This window comes from Siniperca chuatsi, linkage group LG19 (assembly GCF_020085105.1).
Source record: "Siniperca chuatsi isolate FFG_IHB_CAS linkage group LG19, ASM2008510v1, whole genome shotgun sequence".
NCBI classification, from domain to species: Eukaryota; Metazoa; Chordata; class Actinopteri; order Centrarchiformes; family Sinipercidae; genus Siniperca; species Siniperca chuatsi.
The window spans coordinates 25,556,302-25,581,123 of NC_058060.1; the positions used below are offsets into that span (position 1 = coordinate 25,556,302).

At 46.2% G+C, this 24,822-nt stretch overlaps 2 protein-coding genes across 7 annotated transcripts in view; one reads left to right on the forward strand and one right to left on the reverse strand.

Moving 5' to 3' along the window:
- LOC122866462 (protein NLRC3-like) overlaps positions 1 to 24,822 on the reverse strand; it is an 876,731-nt gene that overhangs the window by 707,016 nt on the left and 144,893 nt on the right. The window lies entirely within an intron of this gene.
- dnah5l (dynein, axonemal, heavy chain 5 like) overlaps positions 1 to 24,822 on the forward strand; it is a 61,944-nt gene that overhangs the window by 15,893 nt on the left and 21,229 nt on the right. For both annotated transcript variants that reach the window (XM_044176121.1, XM_044176122.1), the window contains exons 26-61: positions 419 to 511; positions 613 to 716; positions 1,544 to 1,640; positions 1,728 to 1,808; positions 2,960 to 3,214; positions 3,709 to 3,858; positions 4,737 to 4,855; positions 4,936 to 5,072; positions 8,923 to 9,085; positions 9,257 to 9,368; positions 9,607 to 9,735; positions 10,257 to 10,456; positions 10,793 to 10,946; positions 11,209 to 11,319; positions 11,461 to 11,616; positions 11,798 to 11,926; positions 12,361 to 12,576; positions 12,673 to 12,819; positions 12,904 to 13,076; positions 13,169 to 13,239; positions 13,344 to 13,451; positions 14,038 to 14,225; positions 15,580 to 15,774; positions 16,064 to 16,198; positions 16,577 to 16,634; positions 16,962 to 17,093; positions 17,920 to 18,137; positions 19,046 to 19,180; positions 19,375 to 19,551; positions 19,777 to 19,866; positions 20,167 to 20,301; positions 20,793 to 20,894; positions 21,150 to 21,317; positions 22,397 to 22,603; positions 23,022 to 23,114; positions 23,685 to 23,921. In XM_044176121.1, coding sequence (XP_044032056.1) covers positions 419 to 511; positions 613 to 716; positions 1,544 to 1,640; positions 1,728 to 1,808; positions 2,960 to 3,214; positions 3,709 to 3,858; positions 4,737 to 4,855; positions 4,936 to 5,072; positions 8,923 to 9,085; positions 9,257 to 9,368; positions 9,607 to 9,735; positions 10,257 to 10,456; positions 10,793 to 10,946; positions 11,209 to 11,319; positions 11,461 to 11,616; positions 11,798 to 11,926; positions 12,361 to 12,576; positions 12,673 to 12,819; positions 12,904 to 13,076; positions 13,169 to 13,239; positions 13,344 to 13,451; positions 14,038 to 14,225; positions 15,580 to 15,774; positions 16,064 to 16,198; positions 16,577 to 16,634; positions 16,962 to 17,093; positions 17,920 to 18,137; positions 19,046 to 19,180; positions 19,375 to 19,551; positions 19,777 to 19,866; positions 20,167 to 20,301; positions 20,793 to 20,894; positions 21,150 to 21,317; positions 22,397 to 22,603; positions 23,022 to 23,114; positions 23,685 to 23,921 — 5,175 coding nt within the window. The remainder of the gene's footprint in view (positions 1 to 418; positions 512 to 612; positions 717 to 1,543; positions 1,641 to 1,727; positions 1,809 to 2,959; positions 3,215 to 3,708; positions 3,859 to 4,736; positions 4,856 to 4,935; positions 5,073 to 8,922; positions 9,086 to 9,256; positions 9,369 to 9,606; positions 9,736 to 10,256; positions 10,457 to 10,792; positions 10,947 to 11,208; positions 11,320 to 11,460; positions 11,617 to 11,797; positions 11,927 to 12,360; positions 12,577 to 12,672; positions 12,820 to 12,903; positions 13,077 to 13,168; positions 13,240 to 13,343; positions 13,452 to 14,037; positions 14,226 to 15,579; positions 15,775 to 16,063; positions 16,199 to 16,576; positions 16,635 to 16,961; positions 17,094 to 17,919; positions 18,138 to 19,045; positions 19,181 to 19,374; positions 19,552 to 19,776; positions 19,867 to 20,166; positions 20,302 to 20,792; positions 20,895 to 21,149; positions 21,318 to 22,396; positions 22,604 to 23,021; positions 23,115 to 23,684; positions 23,922 to 24,822) is intronic.

The following is a 24,822-nucleotide window of genomic DNA, read 5'->3' on the forward strand; positions in this document are numbered from 1 at the left end:
GCCTCCTCTTCTCTAACCAGCTGTAGACATGATATTGATTTGTGTTGTACTTCAGACACACGAAGGTTGCTCTGATGCGTTCCTGGGAGTGGGACACAGACAGTTTTTGTTTTGCTTGATGGAAACTCGCCATCAGCTGTAAGTTGCTTCTGCGTTGTTTCTCTTCCTAAATGCTGTCGTCTTTATTTCCTGGCTCAGACGGGTTTTCAGCCCGCTGGCTCGGTTTAGTCTCCGGGTCCAAACAGGGAACAGCGCTCCACCTGGGTGTCCAGTCCTTAAGTGTTGACAGGTGACTTCTGTGAAGTGTTGGACAGTGCAGGACTATTACAGGTGAAACAGCTAAGGCAGCTCTGAGGACGCCTTGTGTGCAGGTAAACAGAGTGTGTGTTTGTCTTGTGTGTGTGTGTGTGTGTTTCAGACTGCAGTCAACAGGCTGGTGAGCGTTGTGTTGTCTGTGACTAAAGACATCCCCCTGTGGACTTACTCTCATCTGCAGTACAGACAGCAGCAGGTACGCTCCTCGACCATCTCGTGCACCTTGTTTTGGAAACAGCCGTTACCAGACAGCCAATCACGTCCCGGTATCGTGCTCTCTCTCTCTGCGTCTCCCAGGTGGAGCAGGCGGCGGTTCGGGACGCGGGAGACGACATCCCGGTGAAGCCGCCGGTGCTGAGGCCTCTGGACAGACAGCTGGCCGAACACAGAGACGTCACCAAGTGAGTCCAACAGTGCGGGAATATTCCAGCCACAGACAACACAGCTGACATTCAGGTTACATCAGTACGAGCAGGTTCCTGCTCGGTAGGGGCAACTTGTTTAGCTGAAACAGCACAAGGAAGAACACTTGATCTTCTGTCATGACTGACCGTAAACCTTTCCTTTCATTTTCTAGAATATTTAGTACAGACTCCAGATAGTGCGTCAGATGAAATAAGTTAGAGAGCAAGTTTCTGAGGGAAGAGTTTAAAAAATATATAAAATCCTTAAAACAATCTTAGAATGACGTTGGTCCTAAAGCCACAAAGAAAATACAAAATATTAGACAGACATACCTGCAGTTGGAGAAAATCAAACAAATGCCTGGCGTTAGACCCCACAGATGTTCAGTGCAGAGCATAAAGGATGTTCTATTTGAATCTAACACCAGTCCCCGCCCTGCTGGAGCGGCCTGCACTGATGCTGAACCAGCGACTGAAGGTGGCTGCACCTGTACCCTGCATTAGTGATGTGTTATAGGACTCCATTAAACTGTTTCTGATGTTAAAGACTAAAGAGCGGCCTTTGGTTAAAAACTGTGAAAAGATAAATGCTGCTCCTCTGATTTCATGTATTTGATTATTAATAATCTGATGATTTTAGCTGCGGTTCAGAACCGGATGTATGATGACGGTACCTGACAGGATTGCAGACACGCAGAGCGTGACCTCTAGTGGTGTGTAGGTGACTGCCACTTTACACTGAACCACTGCAGCTTACGGGGACACGGCATTGACGTGTAAGAGACACGTCCCGAGTTCATGTCCCATTATGTTGCCTGGAGCAGGTTGGTGATCCAGCTCGGCTCCATCGTGTCGTCTCTGAGGGCTCAAGCTGCCGACACTCTGCATGAACTGGCTCACTTCTCTACTCTGTGGAACCAGGTCAGTGTGTGTGTGTGTGTGTGTGTGTGTGTGTGTGGAGCTGCTGTTGATGATGCTGAGCTGGACTAACAGCTGGATGTGTTTTAGGACCCGGAGCAGCAGGTGGAGGCCTTCCTGCAGTCCGACCCCTCGCTGACGGAGTTCAGCTCGCAGATCTCCTCCTACTCTGTGAGTGCAGTTTGTGTTTATCGCGCCAACGCTCGAGGCGTACTGGACTTTCTCGGCAGGACGTCAGCGAACACGCAGCTCGGCCTCACAGCGTGACGCGCTCGAGCTGTTTCTGTGTGACGCCGACACGTCATAGGTCACAGACACGGCAGCCTGCACCAATCACAGCCGGTGTGACGGAGGTGTCTCTTTCCTTCAGGCAGTAGAAAGAGGGCGAGCAGCAGACAGGTGTGTGCAGAGGGTGACGTCACACCCACAGGTGGGGTTAATGCTCCTGACCTGAGGTGTCCCCGACGCCGTCTTCCCCTCTGACACTCTGCTCAGAGCAGAGTCCCTTCCTGACTGACGGAGCAGCTGTTCCTGATGCGTTTTGTCTTTCAGACAGAGGAGGCTTTCACATTCATGTCACTCGGACATGACAGCATGTTTAAAGATGTTCAGTCGTGAAGGAAGAGGACAGTTCAAAGCTTCTCTTGCTGTTGAAGCTTTTAATCAAAGCGTTTTGTGCGCGAGGGACGCTCGCCTGCTCGTCTCAGTGAATCCACTCATACATTTTCGCATCCGTTTAATCATTCAACGTTATTAGAGAACAAATTCTGCTGCCTGTTTTTATGGTATCGAGAATGACGCAGTGTTAAGTTGTTAGTTGATATTAGCTGTCGTGCTGACTGTAAAGAGTTTTGAAAGAAGAGAGAATGAAAATGGAAACTCCCGGGAGAGACGCTTGGTCAGATCATCACCGTGGTTGAGCTCTTCGCATTTTTACAAACTCGCCTCAACAACTTAAAACAGTCTCTTTCAGCGTTTCATAGTTAAAGTCCCCTGTTTTTCTTCTTGTTCCTATAGCTGGATGTTTGAGAGAGATTTTAAGGGGTGGAGCCTACGCGCATGATTTGTGACATCACAAACAGTACAGGAAGTCAATCCTGGTCTAATTTGCAACTTTTAGGAGTGTGAGGTAGAAGCGTGAAGCCACCGGTGCACACACACTGAGAAAGGCCTTTAGTGAAGCGGGAGACATCGGGAGACGAAACACGTTATAAAGTGATGAATTCACTTCACTGAAGTTTGAGAATTAGCAGAACAGGTTCGTCAAAACTGCCATTAGAACTTGTGTTGTCTCTTCCCATGATGCCTTGCTGTCCCTGCAGAAGCTGGAGGTGCAGATTTCGGAGCTCCCGGTGTTTTGCGCGGTGGGGTCGGTCCTCTTCGACACCGACCAGCTGAAGCTGGCGCTCACTCAGGAGTGCCGTCTCTGGAAACGAGCCTTCGGCGCCGCGCTCAACCGCCGTGCGTCCGCCGACATGGACGCCATCTTCTCATTCGTGGACGGGCTGACGAAGCGCCTGCAGCGACCAATCACAGACCTGGAGGACGTCCGAGGGGCCATGGCAGCGCTCAGAGAGGTCGGCGTCTGATTGGCTGTCTGGTTACAAATTAATCCGTTCATTCACTGAATTAACGCACTCGATCCTTCATATTCATTCATTTCTGACTGACTGAACCAGTTATCTACACTAATGAATTAACTTATTGATTATTATATTAATCCGTTCTATCAGATGTTTAATTTTTTATTCTCTTTTTTATTCATCCATTCATTTGCTCCTTCTTTCTTTAAACTAGTTCCAGTAGCTCATAACGTCAGTCAGGAACTTTGTTTATTATTTAAGTTTATTTCATTAATGTCATAATTCATTTACCCATCGTTTGTTCCGTTCTTCATTTTAAAATTTGTGTTAATGATATTTCTGTTTTTATTCTGGTTCTAATCATTTAAATACCTCGAATACTGCTGCTAGTGTACTATTAGTAATGCTTCCTGTTTTTCTTCCTGTTCTCTCTCTCATTCATTCCTCACTCATTCACTCATTCACCTCCTCACTGTTTCCTGTTTGAGGTTCGGGAGGCGGAGGTTCGTATCGACGCCACCATCGGTCCGGTGGAGGAATCCTTCGCTCTGCTCAACAAACACGAGCTGCTCTTCAGCGACGGGAACGCCGAGCGCGTGGACGGCCTGACGTACGCCTGGAAGAACCTCAACGGCCTGGTGAGGCGGAGCGCGGGGAGTTAACCTGATCACTGTCTGTAGTGTCGACCCTTCCAGTTCTCTCCCTCGGAGTCTCTGATCAGCTGTAAATATGGACGAATTGCACATTCTGTTTCAGAAAAACAGTTGCAGTCAAGATTTATAATGGATTATACATAAGTGTAGAATTTAGGATCGCGCAGGAAAAAAGCAAAGACTAAACTCAAAGTAACCTCAAACCATGACTCTGACCTTTCTGACTTCATAGGGGTCAAAGGTCAACACCTAGAGTGTGAATAGTTCACTGAAGCATCACAACCATTAAGTAACAGTGAACTCTGCACAGCCTCTTTTCCTGTCAGAGAGATTGGGACGCTCAGAACCGCTGCTTGGGTCGCTGTCCGTCGCACGGCGAGATAACTGACAGCGAGATAGTCAGCTGGTTTGTGTGCAAGCCTCACTTAGACCAGACTGTATTGTAACATCGCCCTCTGGTGGAGGCTCCTGGTAGTCTACTAACTACTAAAGGGTGGTGGAGGGAGACCGGTTCTGGTCTTATATCATAAACCAACGTTAGACAGAAACATTTTAGAGAGTGAAAGGGAATCTGGAAGTAGTAGAAATAATATTAATAGTAGGATTAGCAGTTTTACTGATGTAAGCGTCCTTACAAGTACAGAATATCCGGAACCTTTTTGCTTGTTTTTCTTTTCGTTGCTATATATAGTTTTATTTTCTGATCTTTATATGTGGACGGTTTTGTTCTTCCTTGTTCTATTTATACTGTGTGATTTTAAATAGTTTGAATGTTTTTGTGTGGCCCCAGGAAGACTAGCGGCCGCTTTGTGAAAACTAATGGGGGGTGAAGAAGTACCGATGTGAGTGTGTTGTGGTTTCAGGTGGTGCAGAACCAGAACACTCTGGTGAAGATCCAGCCCAGCATGAAGGCAGACCTGCTGTCTGCAGTGCAGAGCTTCCAGGGCCTCGTCCACAGCTTCTGCACCGACTACAACCACAGGTGCACTCGCACGCCGGGGGCAAACTGTTGTGACGGTGCACAACAACACGCAAAACATCCAACCTTGTGTGTGTCTGCAGGGGCCCGGGGGTGGAGGGCGTGGCTCCAGCTGAAGCCAGTGAGCGGCTGCAGAGTTTTCAGGCGGAGTTTGATCAGCTGTGGAGGAAATACACCACCTACTCTGGAGGAGAGGAGCTGTTCGGACTGCCTGTCAATGGTAAACTGACCGACTGGCTTCCTTCCTTCTCTCCCTCCTTCTCTCCTTCCTTCCCTCCTTCCTTCCTTCTCTCCTTCCTTCCTTCCTTCCTTCCCTCCTTCCTTCCTTCTCTCCTTCTCTCCTTCCTTCCTTCCTTCTCTCCTTCTCTCCTTCCTTCCTTCCTTCTCTCCTTCTCTCCTTCCTTCTCTCCTTCCTTCCTTCTCTGCTTCCTTCCTTCTCTCCTTCCCTCCTTCCTTCCTTCCTTCTCTCCTTCCTTCCTTCCTTCCTTCCTTCTCTCCTTCTCTCCTTCCTTCCTTCCTTCTCTCCTTCCTTCCTTCCTTCCCTCCTTCCTTCCTTCTCTCCTTCTCTCCCTCCTTCCTTCTCTCCTTCCTTGTCTCCTTCCCTCCTTCCTTCTCTCCTTCCTTCTCTCCTTCCCTCCTTCCTTCTCTCCTTCCTTCCTTCTTTCTCTCCTTCCTTCTCTCCTTCCTTCCTTCCTTCTCTCCTTCTCTCTCTCCTTCCTTCCTTCCTTGTCTCCTTCTCTCCTTCCTTCCTTCCCTCCTTCCTTCCTCCCTCCTTCCTCTCCTTCCTTCCTTCTCTCCTCTCTCTCTTCTCTCCTCTCTCTCTCTCCTTCCTTCCTCTCTCTCCTTCCTTCCTTCCTTCTTCTCTCCTTCCTCCTTCCTTCTCTCCTTCCTTCCCTCCTTCCTTCCCTCCTTCCTTCCTTCTCTCCTTCCTTCCTTCCTTCTCTCCTTCCTTCCTTCCTTCCCTCCTTCCTTCCTTCTCTCCTTCCTTCCTTCCTTCCTCCTTCCTTCCTCCTTCCTTCCTTCTCTCCTTCCTTCCTTCTCTCCTTCCTTCCTTCTCTCTCCTTCCCTCCTTCCTTTCCTTCCTTCTCTCCTTCCTTCCTTCCTTCCCTCCTTCCTTCTCTCTCTCCTTCCTTCCTTCCTTCTCTCCTTCCCTCCTTCCTTCTCTCCTTCCCTCCTTCCTTCTCTCTCTCCTTCCTTCCTTCCTTCTCTCCTTCCCTCCTTCCTTCTCTCCTTCCTTGTCTCCTTCCCTCCTTCCTTCCTTCTTCCTCTCTCTTCCTTCTCTCCTTCCTTCTTCTTCCTTCCTTCCTTCTTCCTTCTCTCTCTTCTTCCTTCCCTTCCTTCCTTCCTTCTCCTTCCTCCCTCCTTCCTTCTCTCCTTCTCTCTCCTTTCTTCCTTCCTCTCTCTCCTTCTTCTCTCTTCCCTCCTTCCTTCCTTCTTCCTTCTCCTTCTTCCCTCTCCTTCCTCCCTTCCTTCCTTCCCTCTCTTCCTTCTCTCCTTCCTTCCCTCCTCTTCTCTCTCTCTCTTCCTTCTCTTCTCTCCTTCCTTCCTTCCTCCTCTTCTTCCTTCCTTCTTCCCTTCTCTCTTCCTTCCTTCCTTCCTTCCTTCCTTCCTTCCTTCCTCTCTTCCTTCTTCTCTCCTTCCTTCCTCCTCTTCCTTCCTTCTTCTCTCTTCCTTCTTCCTTCCTTCCTTCTCTCCTTCCTTCCTTCTCCTTCTCTCTCTCCTTCCTTCCTTCTCTCTCCTCTCTCTCCTTCCTTCCTTCCTTCTCCTTCTTCTCTCCTTCCTTCCTTCCTTCTCTCCTTCTCCTTCCTTCCTTCTTCCTTCCTTCCTTCCTTCTCTCCTTCTCCTCCCTCCTTCCTTCCTCTCCTTCCTTCCTTCCTTCCTTCCTTCCTTCTTCCTTCTCTCTCTCCTTCTTCCTTCCTTTTCCTTCCTTCCTTCCTTCCTCCTTCCTCCTTCCTCCTTCCTTCCTCCTTCCTTCCTCCTTCCTTCCTTCCTTCTCTCCTTCTTCCTTCCTTCCTTCTCTTCCTCCTTCCTTCCTTCCTTCCTTCCTTCCTTCCTCTCTCCTTCTTCCTTCCTCCTTCCTTCTCTCCTTCCTTCCTTCCTCCTTCTCCTTCTCTCCTTCCTCTCCTCCTCCTCTCCTTCCTTCCTCCTTCCTTCTTCCTTCCTCCTTCCTCTCCTCCTTCCTCTCCTTCCTTCTCCTTCCTTCTCCTTCCTTCTTTCTCTCCTTCCTTCTCTTCTCTCTTCTCCCTCCTTCCTCTCTCTCTTCTCTCTCTCCTTCCTTCCTCTCTCCTTCCTTCCTTCCCTCCCTCCTTCCTTCCTTCCTCCTCCTCCTTCCTCCTCTCCTTCTTCTCTCTCCTTCTCTCCCTCCTTCCTTCTCTCCTTCTCTCTCTCCTTCCTTCCTTCCTTCTCTCCTTCCCTCCTTCCTTCTCTCCTTCCTTCTCTCCTTCCTTGTCTCCTTCCTTCTCTCCTTCTCTCCCTCCTTCCTTGTCTCCTTCCTTCTCTCCTTCTCTCCCTCCTTCCTTCTCTCCTTCTCTCTCTCCTTCCTTCCTTCCTTGTCTCCTTCTCTCCTTCCTTCCTTCCCTCCTTCCTTCCCTCCTTCCTTCTCTCCTTCCTTCTCTCCTTCTCTCTCTCCTTCCTTCCTTCCTTCCCTCCTTCCTTCCTTCTTTCTCTCCTTCCTTCTCTCCTTCTCTCCCTCCTTCCTTCTCTCCTTCTCTCTCTCCTTCCTTCCTTCCTTGTCTCCTTCTCTCCTTCCTTCCTTCCCTCCTTCCTTCCCTCCTTCCTTCCCTCCTTCCTTCTCTCCTTCCTTCTCTCCTTCTCTCCCTCCTTCCTTCTCTCCTTCTCTCTCTCCTTCCTTCCTTCCTTCTCTCCTTCCCTCCTTCCTTCTCTCCTTCCTTCTCTCCTTCCTTGTCTCCTTCCTTCTCTCCTTCTCTCCCTCCTTCCTTCCCTCCTTCCTTCCCTCCCTCCTTCTCTCCTTCCTTCCTTCCCCTCCTTCCTTCCCTCCTTCCTTCCCTCCTTCCTTCTCTCCTTCCTTCTCTCCCTCTCTCTCCTCCTTCCTTCTCTCCTCTCTCTCTCCTTCCTTCCTTCCTTCTCTCCTTCCCTCCTTCCTTCCCTCCTTCCTTCTCTCCTTCCTTCTCTCCTTCCTTCTCTCCTTCCTTGTCTCCTTCCCTCCTTCCTTCTCTCCTTCCTTCCTTCCTTCTCTCCTTCCTTCCTTCCTTCCTTCCTTCTCTCCTTCTCTCCCTCCTTCCTTCTCTCCTTCTCTCTCTCCTTCCTTCCTTCCTTGTCTCCTTCTCTCCTTCCTTCCTTGTCTCTCCTCCTTCTCTCCTCCTTCCTTCCTTCCCTCCTTCCTTCCTTCCTCCTTCCTTCCTCTCTCTCCTTCCTTCCCTCCTTCCTTCTCTCCCTCCTTCTCTCCTTCCTCCTCCTTCCTTCCCCTCCCTCCTTCCCTCCTCCTCCTTCCCTCCCTCCTTCCTCCTCCCTCCTCCTTCTCTCCCTCCTTCCCTCCTTCCTTCCCTCCCTCTCCTCCCTCCTCCTCTCTCTCCTTCTCTCCCTCCTTCCCTCCTTCCTTCCCTCCCTCCTTCCCTCCTTCTCTCCCTCCTCCCTCCCTCCTTTCCTCCCTCCTTCCTTCCTTCTCTCCTTCCTTCCCTCCTTCCTTCCTTCTCTCCTTCCTTGTCTCCTTCCTTCCTTCTCTCCTTCCTTCTCTCCTTCCTTCCTTCTCTCCTTCCTTCCCTCCTTCCTTCCTTCTCTCCTTCCTTGTCTCCTTCCTTCCTTCTCTCCTTCCTTCTCTCCTTCCTTCCTTCTCTCCTTCCTTCCCTCCTTCCTTCCTTCCTTCTCTCCTTCTCTCCTTCCTTCCTTCCCTCCCTCCTTCCTTCCTTCCTTCCTTCCCTCCTTCCTTCCTTCCCTCCTTCCTTCTCTCCTTCCCTCCTTCCTTCCTTCTCTCCTTCCCTCCCTCCCTCCTTCCCTCCTCCTTCCCTCCTTCCCTCCTCCTTCCTTCCCTCCCTCCTTCCTTCCCTCCTTCCTTCCCTCCCTCCCTCCCTCCTTCTCTCCTTCCCTCCTGATCTGCCCTCTCTTCCCTGCAGAGTACCCGGAGCTGCAGAGGATAAAGAGGGAGCTCTCTCTGCTGTGCAAACTCTACACTTTGTACAACTCCGTCATCGACAGCGTCGCCGGCTACTCCGACATCCTGTGGGCCGACCTCAACATCGAGAAGATCAACGCCGAGCTGCAGGACTTCCAGAACAGGTACAGCACGTTTCTGATTACTGAACATGTTATTTAAGATGGATATAATGCAGGCAGCAAACTAAAAGACGTAGTTTTTATGTTTTTATGTTATGTCGTTAAAAAATGAAGTTTGGGTCATCGGTGTATTTATTGCTCCGTCTCTCACTTGGTCTTCTTTTGTGTTTTCAGGATCCGGAAGCTTCCGAAGGCGTTGAAGGAGTGGCAGGCCTTCAGAGATCTGAAGAAAACCATCGATGACTTCACGGAGACCTGCCCTCTGCTCTACATGATGGCCAACAAGGTAGGACGAGCCTGTCTGTCTGTGTTTCTCTGCCAGGGACATGTAATAGTTAAAATCTTAATACATTTTTGTGTGTACGTGTTTTAAATCGAGGCTTCATTACACTTTAGGGACAGAAATGTCTGCTTGACCGTCACATTACAGATTAGTTTTTATCGCTAAACTTTCTGTACAAACATCCTCTAAAAGGCAGTAGATGGTAGTCACTCGTATTTAATGAACTTACTGTGTCCTTCAGGCCATGCTGCCCAGACACTGGACTCGTCTCGGCGAGTTGACTGGTCACAGCTTCCAGGTGGAATCGGAGAGTTTCTCCCTCAGAAACATCATGGAGGCTCCGCTGCTGAAAAACAAAGAAGACATTGAGGTGCTGATGCTGAAAACAGATGTTTCCATACAGATGCTGATGTTGTCGGTCTGGAAAGCAACTGATGTCATACATCAGCTGGCCTGTTCCTCCTGAACAGATTGTATTTCACTTGTTTTTAATAAAGGTATTTGTTTTATTTTGGTTATTTGTCCTGAAAAGACGAGAATGTCCAAGATGACCATCAGAAGTTGGGAATAACCTTGAAAAGTCAGAAATAATCTGGAAAAGTCTGGAATGATTCTGTAGAGTCAAGAGTAATCTAACCCTTTTTAATCATTCTGAAAGGTCAGTGTTACTTAAGATTACTTATAAGATTAGAACAACTGCACAAAGTGAGGAATGACCTTGAAAAGTCAAGAATACTCGTGAAAATTTGGCAAACCCTGAGAAGTCCAGACTAATCTGGACAAGTCAGAGGTCAGTTTGAAAACTCGAAGTCCTGCAGTAAACCTGAAATGAGTTTTCAGAGTGAAACCAGTGGGAAGCTGCTGATTCTGACCGCTTCCTGTGTGTCTCAGGATGTTTGCATCAGCGCGGTGAAGGAGCGGGACATCGACGCCAAGCTGAAGGACGTGGTGGCCGAGTGGAGCAGCCAGACGCTCGGCTTCGCCACCTTCAGGACCAGAGGGGAACTGCTGCTGAGAGGAGCCGACACGGCCGAGAAAATCTCCATGATGGAGGACAGTCTGATGGTGCTGACGTCACTGCTGAGCAACAGGTGAGGGGCCGAGGGCCGGGGGCCGAGGGCCGAGGCAAGGAAGCAAAGGAAGGACTATAGATAGTAATAATTATATAATAAACTTTATTTATACAGCACTTTTCAAAATTAAAATTACAAAGTGCTTTACGTGGTTGAATCAGGGTTAAAACATTTCAGGATTGAGGCAAACACAGTCAGACACTTAGAAATTACAGCAATACAATGAAATGAAGGAAAAAGAAACGTGTCAGAAAGAAATGGATAGAAGAAAGAAAGGAAAGAGGTTGGAAATGTCAGTGTGGAAGGTGAGTGAACGAATGAATGAATGAATGAATCTGGTCCTTCCTCCTGCAGGTACAATGCTCCATTCAAGCCGTCCATCCAGCTGTGGGTCCAGAAGCTCTCCAACACCTCCGAGATCATTGAGAAGTGGTTGTCGGTTCAAAACCTCTGGATCTACCTGGAGGCGGTGTTCGTGGGCGGAGACATCGCCAAGCAGCTGCCTCAGGTCACGATAAACACTGAACCACACGCACAAAATCCACTTTGTGAATCACAGCAGTCTGTACCACTGACATCACCACACGGCTCGTTGGGACTGGTTACTGGTAGCTGTAAATGACGTTACCATGGTAACATTTACTTTAGTGTCCACAAAGAACTGTGGACACTTTCCTGGCTGCTCAGTAGCGCCTTTGGTTGCTCAGTTGAAAGAGGACAATGTCTATAGTTTGTTCATCGTGTTATATGTTTGTCTTTAACTCGTCCAGGAGGCCAAACGTTTCCAGAACATTGACAAGTCGTGGCAGAGGATCATGCAGCGAGCGCATGAGCTTCCCAACGTGGTGCAGTGCTGCGTGGGAGACGAGACGCTCAGCCAGGTGCTGCCCGCGTGCCTCTGAGCAACACTCACAATACTCTGCCATGGTTGTTAAACGTGAGACTGTGTGTCTGTGCCCGGTTTGTCAGGATTCATTCTTGATTCAGACCAGATCTTCTTTCTCCTCCTCCTCCTCCCCCAGTTGCTCCCTCACCTCCTGGAGCAGCTGGAGCTCTGTCAGAAGTCTCTGTCTGGTTACCTGGAGAAGAAACGCTTGGTGTTCCCTCGTTTTTTCTTCGTGTCTGACCCCTCCCTGCTAGAGATTCTGGGCCAAGCCTCTGACTCGCACACTATACAGGTAACACACAAGTGTACAGGTGATGCGCTCATACTGTTTCATGTTTCTGTTCCAGTTTTTATTTTTCCTGCTCTTCCTGCTGCTTATCGCTCTGCTTTCCTCTTTTTTACCTTCTTTTCTGTATTGTTAGTTATTTTTCTTTGTTTGTTGTTTGGAAAAAGCATGTCTCTCTGTCTCTCAGGCTCATCTGCTCAGTCTGTTTGACAACGTTAACAGAGTTGTTTTCAATGAGAAACTCTACGACCAGATCGTCAGTTTTCAATCTCAAGAAGGAGAAACTGTGGAGCTGGGCCAGCCTATCCTGGCACAGGTACACACACACACAAACTTGTATCACTGTCCTTATGGGGATTTTCCACTACATTAGCTATCTCGCCCGTTACCCTAACCTTAGCCTAAATCTGATTTTAACATTCAACACGCCAAGTGGTAGGATCATATTAACGAGACTGTGGCAGACAGCAATGCAGAGGTGTGCTGTGTGAAGACTAAAGGTAGCTTAGCATTGATAATATTTTTTGTTTCTCAATCAACAACATTTAGTGGTACTCTACTCATGCAGAACGTTTGGCTGGTTTGCAGTGCAGGATAACAGACTGCTGTTTCCTACAACTTTATTTAGGATGTTATGCCAGATACCTGCTTATAAAAACTGTTTAGTCACACTGCTTTGTTATTTTTTTCAACATGTATCATGAGTATGGATTATATATTTGACTCATGAAGGAGACTTGTCTCTTCCAGGGGAACGTGGAGATGTGGCTAGGACAGTTGCTAGCAGGGGTGAGGCAGACCCTCCATACTATCATTCGACAGGCCTACCTGGCCATCAGCGACCCGGGCCTGAAGTTACTGGAGTTCCAGTCTGCGTTTCCAGCTCAGGTTGGCCTGCTGGGAATCCAGATGATCTGGACCAAAGATGCAGAAGATGCGCTCGTCCTCAGCAAGTCTGACAAGAAGGTGCTTTTATTTTGAAAGAGGAGCAGAGTGGAAACATGTCTTTCAATATAATGCAGCTCCTCTCCCCTCACTGTCCCCTATCTGATTGGCTTACAGATCATGCAGACGACCAATCAGAAGTTCCTGGACCTCCTCAACGAGCTGATTGATATGACGACCATGGAGCTGAGCAGAAATGAGAGGACCAAGTACGAGACGCTCATCACCATCCACGTCCACCAGAGAGACATCTTCGACGAGCTGGTGGGTGGACAAAGGGACAGATAAAAATATGGTTTTATGTTGATCAAAGTAGTATTTTCTATTATGTTTTATTATCGCCATCAGGTGCGTCTGAACGTGCGATCTGCTTCGGACTTTGAGTGGCAAAAACAGTCGCGGTTTTACTTCTTGGAGGAGACAGACAGATGTGTCATCCAAATCACAGACGTGGAATTCAGCTACTGCAACGAATACCTGGGCTGTACAGACAGACTGGTCATCACCCCGCTGACAGACAGGTACACTGACACCTGACACACACACCAAACTCTCACTGCTGCGTGATACAATGATTCACAGCCAATTAATACTCTTTTGAACATCTGTCCAGGTGTTACATAACTTTGTCCCAGGCTCTGGGGATGAGTATGGGTGGAGCTCCAGCCGGTCCGGCAGGAACAGGTAACACAGTATTTGTCTCAAGTGACAACTCAAGTGAAATATTCTTATATTGGCGTTGTTGCATGTTGCTCTAATTCAGTGTGTGTGTGTGTGTGTGTTTCCAGGAAAGACAGAGACCACTAAAGACATGGGTCGCTGTCTGGGGAAGTATGTGGTGGTTTTCAACTGTTCGGACCAGATGGACTACAGAGGACTTGGACGAATCTACAAAGGTGTGTGAATGTGTGTGTCGTTACTCTAGTGCCGTAGTGTAAGGGTGTTAACTGAAAGCCTCCTGCTTGTTACCTTCTGTATTTAGTAACTGTTGATGGATTCACCTCAAAACTGTTCAGAACCTGAGTGGACCAGAGGTCACTTGGACTCGAGCCCAAACCAACTCTGAAGAAACGGGACAGAAAGTTGATTGACCGCCTAACAATTCAGCTTGTCTTTCTGACATGTTTTTTATATCATAACCAAGACCTGTGGTGATTAAAAACAAACACAAACTGGAACAAAGATACATTAGAAAATTTGGACTCCTGTTCAGTTTAGGTTGGTCCACATCTTAGGCATTTAAGCGGGCAGAACTCCCTGAAGATCTTCTTGCACCAAGAAAAGTGTCAAGGACAAAATCCTGACCTTCTCATTACATTTATGATAATGGTGCTATGGGGGCAAATTTGGATGTCCAGAGATGTTCATATGGCCCATATTTGATGATGGCAACTGTTCTGCTCTCTTTCCTGCTGGAAACAGAGTGAGCGTTCCCTGCTGTCTGATCCAAGGCCATCAGTTTGTTGTTGTGCGTCTCTGCAGGTCTGGCCCAGTCCGGAGCCTGGGGTTGCTTTGATGAGTTTAACCGCATCGAGCTGCCGGTCCTGTCTGTCGCCGCCCAGCAGATCTACATCGTCCTGCAGTGTAAGAAGAACAAGAAGAAACAGTTTGTCTTCACTGATGGAGACGTGGTTGACATGGACCCTGAGTTCGGCATCTTCCTCACCATGGTAACTGAGCTCTGGCCTAATTACGCATCCTGCATGAGGGTTTTAGGCTGGCATTATTGCTGCCATTCATTCACAGAAAAATTACAGAAACGGTTAATGATGGAATTCAGATTCTCAGGTACTGACAATATGGGGACTGACATTTCTGAGCTTCAGAAATATCTTATAATATGGATTTTGTCTGTCTTGACTGCAGAGCGATCAAACCAGAATTCATGAAAATAACCTTCTTGAGTTGAATTGCCACAGAATTAGCTGTTGAAATTCCCACAGGACTCCTGAACTGAAAATAAGCAATGCTGACAAGAGAATTCCAGAAGTACAAAAGTTTCTAGAGCTCAACCATCTTAGAACTGACCAAAGTATTCCAGATTTATATTGCCATAGATCTGGCTAAAAGCTTCTAGAAATAGTAAAGCTTTGTTTATACTCGCACGAGACACCGTGACGCAGGCCTCCGCAGCGCTGCGAGCATGCACATAAGTGTTTATGTGAAACGCGCTATCCGTTGCAGTATTCTCCGACACACCAGGGGGCGTACAAACAAAATATCATGTGAATAAGCAAGAAGTCAACGAGTGTTACCGGATGAATGTTATTATCCAACATTGGCATCCATGTGGAAATGAAAGCGCACTGCGTGCCTGTGGCGCCTAGTTACAAAAATTCAGAGGTGCACGACCAAGTACTTGCAGTTCTATGTGAAAGGCGCAATGACGTCATTTTTGGCCCGCAGACCCTCGCGTCGGGGATGCTACGTCGAGCATAAACCAGGCTTAAGGGTTAAAAAACTAAAACTTGCAGTACTGTTCACCAGTGGATTCTAGATATTAAACACCATGGAACTAATAGTAGAATTCTATAATACCACCCCCAAAGTTCTAATCAGAGATCTGTTTAACTCAGTAAAAGGTTCTAGAACCTTTACCACCACAGAAGAATCTGCAGTTGTAGAGCTACATCAGAACCAGTCAGTTCTCAAACTAAACTACCCTAGAACCTGAGTTCTAGAACTCATCTATATTATAACCAGTCAGAGTTCTAGAACTGAACTACTGCAGAGCCAGAGTTCTAGAACTGAACTACCTTAGAACCAGAGTTCGAGAACTGAACTACTGCAGAGCCAGAGTTCTAGAACTGAACTACCTTAGAACCAGAGTTTGAGAACTGAACTACCTTAGAACCAGAGTTCGAGAACTGAACCACCTTAGAACCAGAGTTCGAGAACTGAACCACCTTAGAACCAGAGTTCGAGAACTGAACCACCTGAGAAACAGTCGGAGATCTAGGACTGAACTACTTGGGAACCAACCGCAAAGTTCCAGACTTTACCTGAAACTTCTTGGTTCTCCAGAACCCCGGTTACGCCGGTCGTCAGGAGCTGCCCGAGAACCTGAAGATTCAGTTTCGCACAGTAGCCATGATGGTCCCGGACCGAGCCATCATCATGAGGGTCAAACTGGCCAGTGCAGGTTTTCGTGACAACCAGGTCCTCAGCAGGAAGTTCTACACCCTCTACAAACTGTGTGAGGAGCAGCTCTCCAAACAGGTCGGAAGACTTACAATAATGTCACTGCTGATACTACGACCATCATACAATTTCCTTTCAAATTTTTGTCATCTTCAGAAACACCTACTCATGTCCATTATGACATTTTATATTTTAGTCACCACACAGCTAAAACCTTTTCCTTGTCTCTGTGATTTTTCCATTTTTTTTCAAAATGCTACAGACATACATAATCTCAATCGTCATCATATTTTTTGTGTCTGCTTATTTGGCAGAAAGTATTTCTTATATATTTGCCTTCATGATATTAGTTATTTTTTTACACTAGGTCCATTATGATTTTGGTCTGAGGAACATTTTGTCGGTTTTGAGGACGCTGGGAGCTGTGAAGAGATCCAACCCGTCGGAACCAGAGAAGACCGTGGTGATGAGGGTCCTGAGAGACATGAACCTCTCCAAACTGGTGTGTTTGTCTGTTAGTAGCCTACACTGTGGAGAGATGGGACAATATATACAACTATATACTGTATAACTGTAAAACATAAACATGGCTTTAGTATTGTTAAAGGTTTTATTACTGTCATTACCACAATACACCGGCAATGACCACAAGGGGGAGCCCTCCCTAACAGACACATTATTACCTGGTCACAGAAGCATGCTGGGAAATACACATTTACTGGGTAAAAGGAGGAGAAACAGTTATGCTGCTAATATAACTGTATTTTGACTCCAGTATGTTTCAATAGTGCTTGAAAATGTCCATCTTATGAGAGTATTTTGGCCGAGGTAATTATACTGTGACATTTTCCTAACATGGATTCTCTCTGCATCTCTGTAGGTTGATGAGGATGAGCCTCTGTTTATGAGTCTGATCAATGATCTGTTCCCTGGTATTGGTAGGTTTCTATCTCTCGCTACATAACACACTGCAGCACACTAACAGTCATCGCATGTCATCCAGAACATCCTTCTGTTGATGCGAACTATGTGTAGAGTTTCTAATCAGAGTGGCAAGGCATCAGGCAGCCAAGTTTAACCAAGAAGTGACGGCTTTATTCTGTAGCAGTCATTTTGTGTGTATTCATGTTGAAGTCACAAGCTTAATTGTATCATGGCCATTGACAAGTACCTGGCAGGCCTTTTTTGTGTCTTAGTTTCATATGATTAATCTTTCTAAATATGTTTTAAAGACTTTTTTTTTTAATCCTCCCCTTCCTCTGTAGTTCTGGACAAAGCAGGGTATCCAGACTTGGAGTCGTCCATCTTCAGTCAGGCTCAGCAGGCCGGTCTGATCCCTCATCCGCCCTGGATCCTCAAACTGGTTCAGCTCTACGAGACGCAGAGAGTCCGACATGGTACAGATAATTACAGACAGAACAAACACCATCCTGATGATTTATCTATTCTTAGAGCCTTAACAGTAGTGGTGCTAAGAATGCAGCTGTTTATCCATCTCGGTTGTTTTGGTTGGAGTTGCTGAGTTTTGGAGATATCGGCCGTAGAGATATCTGCATTTTTTTAATTTAATGGGACTACATGGCGCTCTGCTTGTTACTCAACAGTTTCCAGAAGTCCTGATTAAATCATTATTAAAATCTAAAGGGTCCATCTTCTGGAAAGCAGGTATATGCATTCCACATTGAGCCTGTATAGTGGGTACTTTCCATTCCGCTAATTATGTTTTTCTTGTTGTTACTTATTTCTACACAAGACCAGCACAACAAGGTGGCTTTCAGTACCTGCTTTACACCACTAGACGTCAGGATTCACACAAATTCATGTTTGGAATTATCCTTGTTTGGTTTAAAGTTAATGGTTGGATTGGATTTAGTATTAAATAGTTTTTAAAGGAAATTCCTCTAAAAACTAACAGTTGTTTAAAAACTCAAAACACTAAAAAATGTGCCTGATTAAATTGTTCTTTCAAAGCTTCCTGGGAATCATGAAATTAAAGACCAGTAAAATAAAGCTATACAGTTTTATTTCCCTACGTGAACGCGTAAAAGCTGTTTTAGCGTTCTCTCCAGGGATACAGTTTCTTTTTTTACTGGAATGGGCCCCAAAGAATACGCACCATGTTTACGTTTTTAACTGTAAACTGTAAAACATACCGAAGACATGTCCAGCATCACTAAACGTCCTCAGTTTGGAAATGAGTGCAGCTGTCCTGTGCTCGTGCAGGTATGATGGCGTTGGGTCCCAGCGGAGCCGGGAAGACGGCCTGCATCCACACGCTGATGAAGGCCATGTCAGAGTGCGGCTCCCCCCACCGGGAGATGAGGATGAACCCCAAAGCGATCACGGCCTCGCAGATGTTCGGCACGCTGGACGTCACCACCAACGACTGGACCGACGGCGTCTTCTCCACACTGTGGAGGAAGACGCTCAAGGCCAAGAAGGTGGATGGATATTTCAGCACAAACCAAAGGGGTCAACCACTCATAAAACATAAAACGCATTCTGAACACTGGAAGAACTGCGAACAGACAGGCATTCGAGTGTCATATACTCAAGTTAAGGAGTTAAACTCCTTGTCTTTGCAGATTTTCAGTGTCAAATTACATCAAACATAGATATCTTGTCAGCTGGAATATTAACATATTAATATGATTCAATCTTGTTTTTATCATCTTAGTGAACTTTCTGAGTTTCAGAGACACTGAAACCATCGTACACACTTTAATGTCCTCGTGCTCAGATTACTTGAATGGTCTCATCAAACAGGCAGAAATCAGAAAACAATTCAGACTCCAGAATACGGCAAGAAGTGAGACTCCCCTTAATGTGTTCACACTGGTTCCCAGTTCATTACAGTTTAACATTTTACCCATTAGCCTACTTTTAAGGCATTCGTGGCCCCCAGGCTATATCGCTGAGTTACTGGCCCTCACCAGTCTGAGCTCCATGTGAAGGTGCAAGACTAAAGGGGGCAGCTCAACTGTGGAACGACCTGCCTGACAAACTCAGACTTGCAAAGTCTTTATCTTCTTTTAAATAGATTTTGAAACTCACTTTTATCTAAAGGCTTTTATGTGTGTATTTGTGTGTATATGTTGGTTGGTTTGTGTAACGTGTGTTTATGACCTGATTTAAAGCACTTTGTTGTCTCTGGTTTTGATAAATACATTTCCTGAGCAGAGATGAAAGTGTAAAATTCTAACCTGAGCATCAGTAACTAAACTTGTTTTATGGCATATTTCAAACTGTAGTTACAAGCATAAATACATAGAAGGTAAAAAAGAATGCTACAGCATGACATGTATGTACAGAGGCATGCTAAAATCAGGACCGTGTGTGTGTGTGTCAGGGGGAATACATCTGGATCGTGCTGGACGGTCCGGTTGATGCCATCTGGATCGAGAACCTGAACTCAGTTCTGGACGACAACAAGACTCTGACGCTGGCGAACGGAGACCGAATCCCCATGGCCCCCTGCTGCAAGGTGACAACGCCTGTCTGTCATGTTTGATGTTTCAGTGAGCAGCTGCTGTCAGCCAATCAGAGTCCAGCGTTGTGAGGACTTCAGTCGGTTTAACGTAATCAAAGAACACTGTGATCCGGAGCCAGAGGAGATTTACAAACTGAAACATGTAGAGGATCTAAAGTGAAGCCGCGTCCTTTGTGTCCTGCCTCCAGGTTGTCTTTGAGCCCCACAACATCGACAATGCCTCCCCAGCCACGGTGTCCAGGAACGGGATGGTGTTCATGAGCTCCTCGGTGCTCGGCTGGGGCCCCATCCTGCAGGCCTGGCTGCAGAAGCTGCCGGCACAGCAGGCCGACGCCCTCGGGCGCTGCTTCAACTGCTGCTACCAGGTGAGGACGACTTTTCAGAGACTTGAAACTCACTGCAGAGAGATGATACGTCCACGTTTCATATCGTTTTAGCTTTCATGTCTTTGTGTTAGTATTGTGAGGCAAATCATGGCTGAGCAGGGAGTGTGTATATATTCTCTCCGTCGGTGCACTCAAGGACACGAGACTCGGGCTAGAAGAAAAGAAAAGAAAAAGTTCTTATGTATTTTTCTGTTCCTCCTGCAGGACTTGTTGGACTTCGTCTCCACTGCTGTGTCTCCTAAGATACAGGTGTTGGAGTGTATGTACATCAGACAGACTATTGACCTGCTGCAGGTACGACGCAGCAGTAACATACAGTAAACACTATGGTAGAGTGCAGCTTTCCCTTGTTGTCGTCGTTGCTCTGAGTTCAGTGGCGAGGTCAGAGAAGAACCCATAAGCACAGAGCATGTTGTTGTTGGGCGATAAGACGCTGACATGTGGTCACTGAAGTGTTCTGGTTTTGGCCTCCAGACGAAGAAAACATGACATTTGGTTTTTTATGACAGAAAGTTCAAGATAAAAAAACCATCTCAGCTAATAAGTTCTTCCTCTTTAATTCTCCGCTACTTATTGTTGTTCTCGTGTGTTCAGGGTTTGCTCCCGGCAGCGGAGGAGAAACAGGGTTGCCATGGTGACGTGGGTCGGCTGTTTGTGTTTGCGGTGATGTGGTCTCTCGGAGCGGTGCTGGAGCTGGACGACAGAGCCAAGATGGAGGCCTTCATAAAGGTGTGTGTGTGATTCCTTTGGATTGTCTGTTGACGCACTCTGACTTTCTGTAGGTGGCGCTCTTGTCTTTGTTCAGTCATGTTAAGGTTGAAATATCTCCGCAGCTACAGTTCAGATTTCCATAAATTCTTTATACTTCTACTCCACTACATTTATCTGACAGCTATAGTCACTAGTTACTTTTGAGATCAAGATTGTACATAAAAAACACATATGATCATCTTATAAAGATATATTATCATAAGTTTGACTTGTAATGGAGTATTTTGATAGTGTGCTAATGCTACTTTAGTAAATGATCTGAATACTTGTTCCACTGCTGCACTCATGAATATATTTTTCTAGATGTGTGACAGATGAACAGTCAGTTTTTCGCTGCATTAGAGAATGTCAGTCATTTAATATGTCTTTGCGCCTCTTCGGTGTAATGTGTGACGTGTCCTCTAGGGGGCTCTAACAAGTCCTGTTTGTCATCGTGTTTCTGTTTGAAGCACCTCAGCTCGTCTCTGGACCTGCCGCACACTCAGGACGACCAGACCATCTTTGAGTTCACCGTCAACGAGCAGGGACAGTGGGAGCACTGGTCCAACAAGGTCTGTGGACACGTAACTGTCTGTAAAGAGTTTTTCCACATATTCTATATCTTTCCTCTGCAGTGCCTCATTAAAAACCACATCTATATACTGAGTCAAACATTTAACTCTAAGATCCTGCAACATCACATCAGATAGAACGCTCTGGTTGTCTTTGCATCAGTTTTTAACACGAATGCCCTGAAATTCAGCCTGACATATTTGTTATTTTGGGAAAGTTTGAGATCTTAACCAGAAAATTAAACGTGGGTGCAGGTCCCAGAATATGTCTACCCTAAAGACCACATCCCAGACTACTCGTCCATCCTGGTTCCCAACGTGGACAACGTGAGGACAGACTTCTTGATGCAGACCATCGTGAAGCAGAGGAAGGCTGTGCTGCTGATCGGAGAGCAGGGAACCGCCAAGACCGTCATGATCAAAGTGAGTCGCAGAGAGACGAGTAACACTGAGGAAGCAACATGCTGTCACAGTACACACAGACGTAGTCTCACGTGGCAGCTCGTGATGTAACGATCCTGTTAATGCACAAATGTATGAAAGCTATTAATGTAAAAGCTCACATGCACTCTCACTTACTGCTGGTTTAGTCATATTTGTTTAACACAAAAGTAGCGTAATGTAGCCAGCTCACTTAATACGTCCATGATCCCAACAGCACTCTGGGACCTGTATTACTAAAACACACCTGCCACCTGTAACCACAGCTGTCGCCAAAGAACGCACAGCTGAAATCTTGAACCTGCAATGATCACAAGTAGTGAACACAACATTATCATATCGCCACCTTTTAAGTTGATACGATTTCCACCTCCAGCAGCTACAGAGTCACATGACGCTTCATCAGGAGGCGTGTCAGAGTCACATGACGCTTCATCAGGAGGCGTGTCTGTGTCTCCTGATGGACGTCGGTCCGGTCTTCTCTCTGTCAGCTCTGTGTTTGGTCTCCAGCAGCTGCTGAGGGAAACATCTGGCTCTTTAGCAGCTAGATGCTCCGCTATGTTCAGCAGCTGCTCTCTGACTGCGTCTGCCTGCTGCTGAGCAGCTCGTGTTCAGCGGCTTTTTACAGCTTCTTCTTCTCTGGAAGCGGCGCTCTGAGAGATGAGAGGGAACCAGAACAGTAAAGCTGCAGCCGGACGGATAAACAACGAGCTGAAAGTGTCTATAAAGATTCAGCTGATAAGAATCTATCAAAATATTGATTTTAGCCACTTTAAGGATTATTACTTAATGGAACAAAGATTCTGAAAGTCTGCACTCACACTCACGTCAGAAGAAGTTAAATTGTCTAGTGAGAGCTGAACTTGTGTAAAAACTGTATCGTATTTGTAGAGAGAATTTCCCATTCACTTCAACACAGTCAGCGTGTTCTTGCAGCCTCTAGTGGCCGTTAGAGAAAGGTTACCACACTTTTCAGCATCTAGCTGTGGTGTTTGCAGTTTGGTATTATCCTCAGCTGGCTAATGCTAATGCTACGTGTTTCTCTCCGGCTCCCCCTGCAGGGCTACACCAGTAAGCTCGACCCGGAGCGCCACCTCAGTAAGACGGTGAACTTCTCGTCGGCCACGCTGCCCAGCATGTTCCAGAGAACCGTCGAGAGCTACATCGATAAACGAATGGGCGCCACCTACGGGCCGCCGGCCGGACGCAGGATGACCGTCTTCATAGACGACATCAACATGCCGGTTATCAACGAATGGGGGGACCAGGTCGGCTTCAGGCTCTCTCTGATTGGTCAATTATCAAGTCAAGTAAAATAGAATAGAATCTGGTTCTATTTACAGCTCAAATAACCAGTCGTGTTAAATTGAATATGATACGATTATTGATACGTTTTCCTGCACTTCCAGGTAACCAATTAAATTTTAAATACATTTTAAAAGAAATAACATCAATAATCTATTTTCTGCTCGCTCTCTCCTCCCCTCAGATTTACACAAATAACAAAAAATGTGTTTTGTATTGACTTTCTGTCACTTTGTTGGTTTTTTTTTATTATACACCTCCACCTGACACGTCTATAACCAATCACATTATTGAGCTCCATTGTTCCCCCCCACCCCTCCTAATATGCACATTACCAATCAGATTGTTGTTACATTTGTCCCCGCCCCCTGTCTCCCTCAGATAACCAATGAGATTGTGCGTCAGCTGATGGAGCAGGGAGGTTTCTACAGTTTGGATCGTCCAGGAGAGTTCATCACTGTGGTGGACGTTCAGGTAACGACGCGGAGGCAACAGGTGGAGAAACATCTGTGGTCTCATCAAGGTTCTCCTTTTACTTTCTTTAGTTTCCAATTCACAGCATCAGTTTTTAGATTCAGCATGGATTCATCATGGAAACAAAAGAAGGCCAGTTTCAGGTGAAACTAGGCAGGGTAAACAGCAGACACTCAGGAAGACTCCTCCCTGAGGGCGGGGCTTAAGCAACACAGAGTAGCTTAAATTTCTGACTTCCCAGACCATTTTCACAATTGAGAATGACTTCCGGATGTGAGCTGAAACGTCTTGATTCTGAAAACAGCGTTTAGATGACTACGACTGAAACCTTTTCTACGATGGAACATTCCTGGACGAATGAGGGACTACACCATTTTATCGATAGTAATATTTCTCTTGCAAATTAAAAGTAACAGTATTTTTTTAAGAAAAGCTAATGAATTGTCTGTCCTGGTCAGAATGGCAGCTCGCTGGTCATCAAACAAAATGGATCCTAAACAGTATTAGAGCTGGATGATGCCCTCCACTCGAAATGAATGAATGAATAAAGAGTGTAATAACCTTTAACAGCTGGTGGCAGCCATGATCCACCCGGGCGGCGGTCGGAACGACATCCCTCAGCGTCTGAAGAGGCAGTTCTCCATCTTTAACTGCACGCTGCCCTCCAACTCCTCCATCGATAAGATCTTTGGCACCGTGGCTCAGGGATACTTCTGCCCAGAGAGGGGCTTCCCCGCTGAGGTCTGCGACCTCGCCGCCACCCTCGTACCCACCACCAGACGGGTGTGGCAGGCCGTGAAGGCGAAGGTAAAATATTCCTAACTTCTGTTCCCTGTTTTTGTTTTCTCTACATTACAGCTCATATCTTGTGCCTGAATTCTTTATCTTAAATAGTTATTCTGTTTCTTTTTCTGTAACATAACAAAAACTTTTGTTCTTCTTTATGAATGAAGGCAGAGAAAACAGTTTTTCCGTGACTGAGCTTTTTCTGAAAAGATTTACCTTTGTCAACTCTGGAAAATATGGAGCCAGTTGGGGGTCATATAGTGATTGAAATATTGATGATATTGTTTAATGAAAGTCATTTGGAGAAACGCTCAGTTGTAATCATGTAAAAGTTAAGTATAATTAACAAAAACTGCCAGTGAATTCTGTAAAGTTTCCTAATTCATTTGCAGTGAGGATGTTTTATGGTTTGTCTCTTATTTTTTAGGATTTTTTAAATGTATTTATATTGTGTGTGTGTGCGTGTGCGCTTGTTATTGTTACTTGGATTATCTATGAAACGTATTTCAGAATTATCATAATTTCTGAGAGTTTAAAATGTTTAGAAATGACAAGAATGGGAAGCAATAAGACTCCTGCTGTAGGCTTCTAACCTTCACAATAAAAGGAGAGGGGGGGTTAAAAGTTTTTAAGTAATACAATTTGTTATTTAATCTTAATAAACACTAAATGAAAGCACGGATCAATAAAAAAGGTGTCATGCAAATAGCAAGAAAGCTATAACACGCGTCCTGTATGCTGCACATAACAGACTGACAATCAGCTGTTTCCTGTTTTATTGTGCATGTATTTGTCAAGATAAAGCACAAGTCATGAGAGGTATAATCTAGTTTATTATCAGAATATTAAGTGTGGCATACAGGATATTATGGTATTTTCACTATATATCTGACAGCAGTTATTAGTGTATTTACGGGTTATG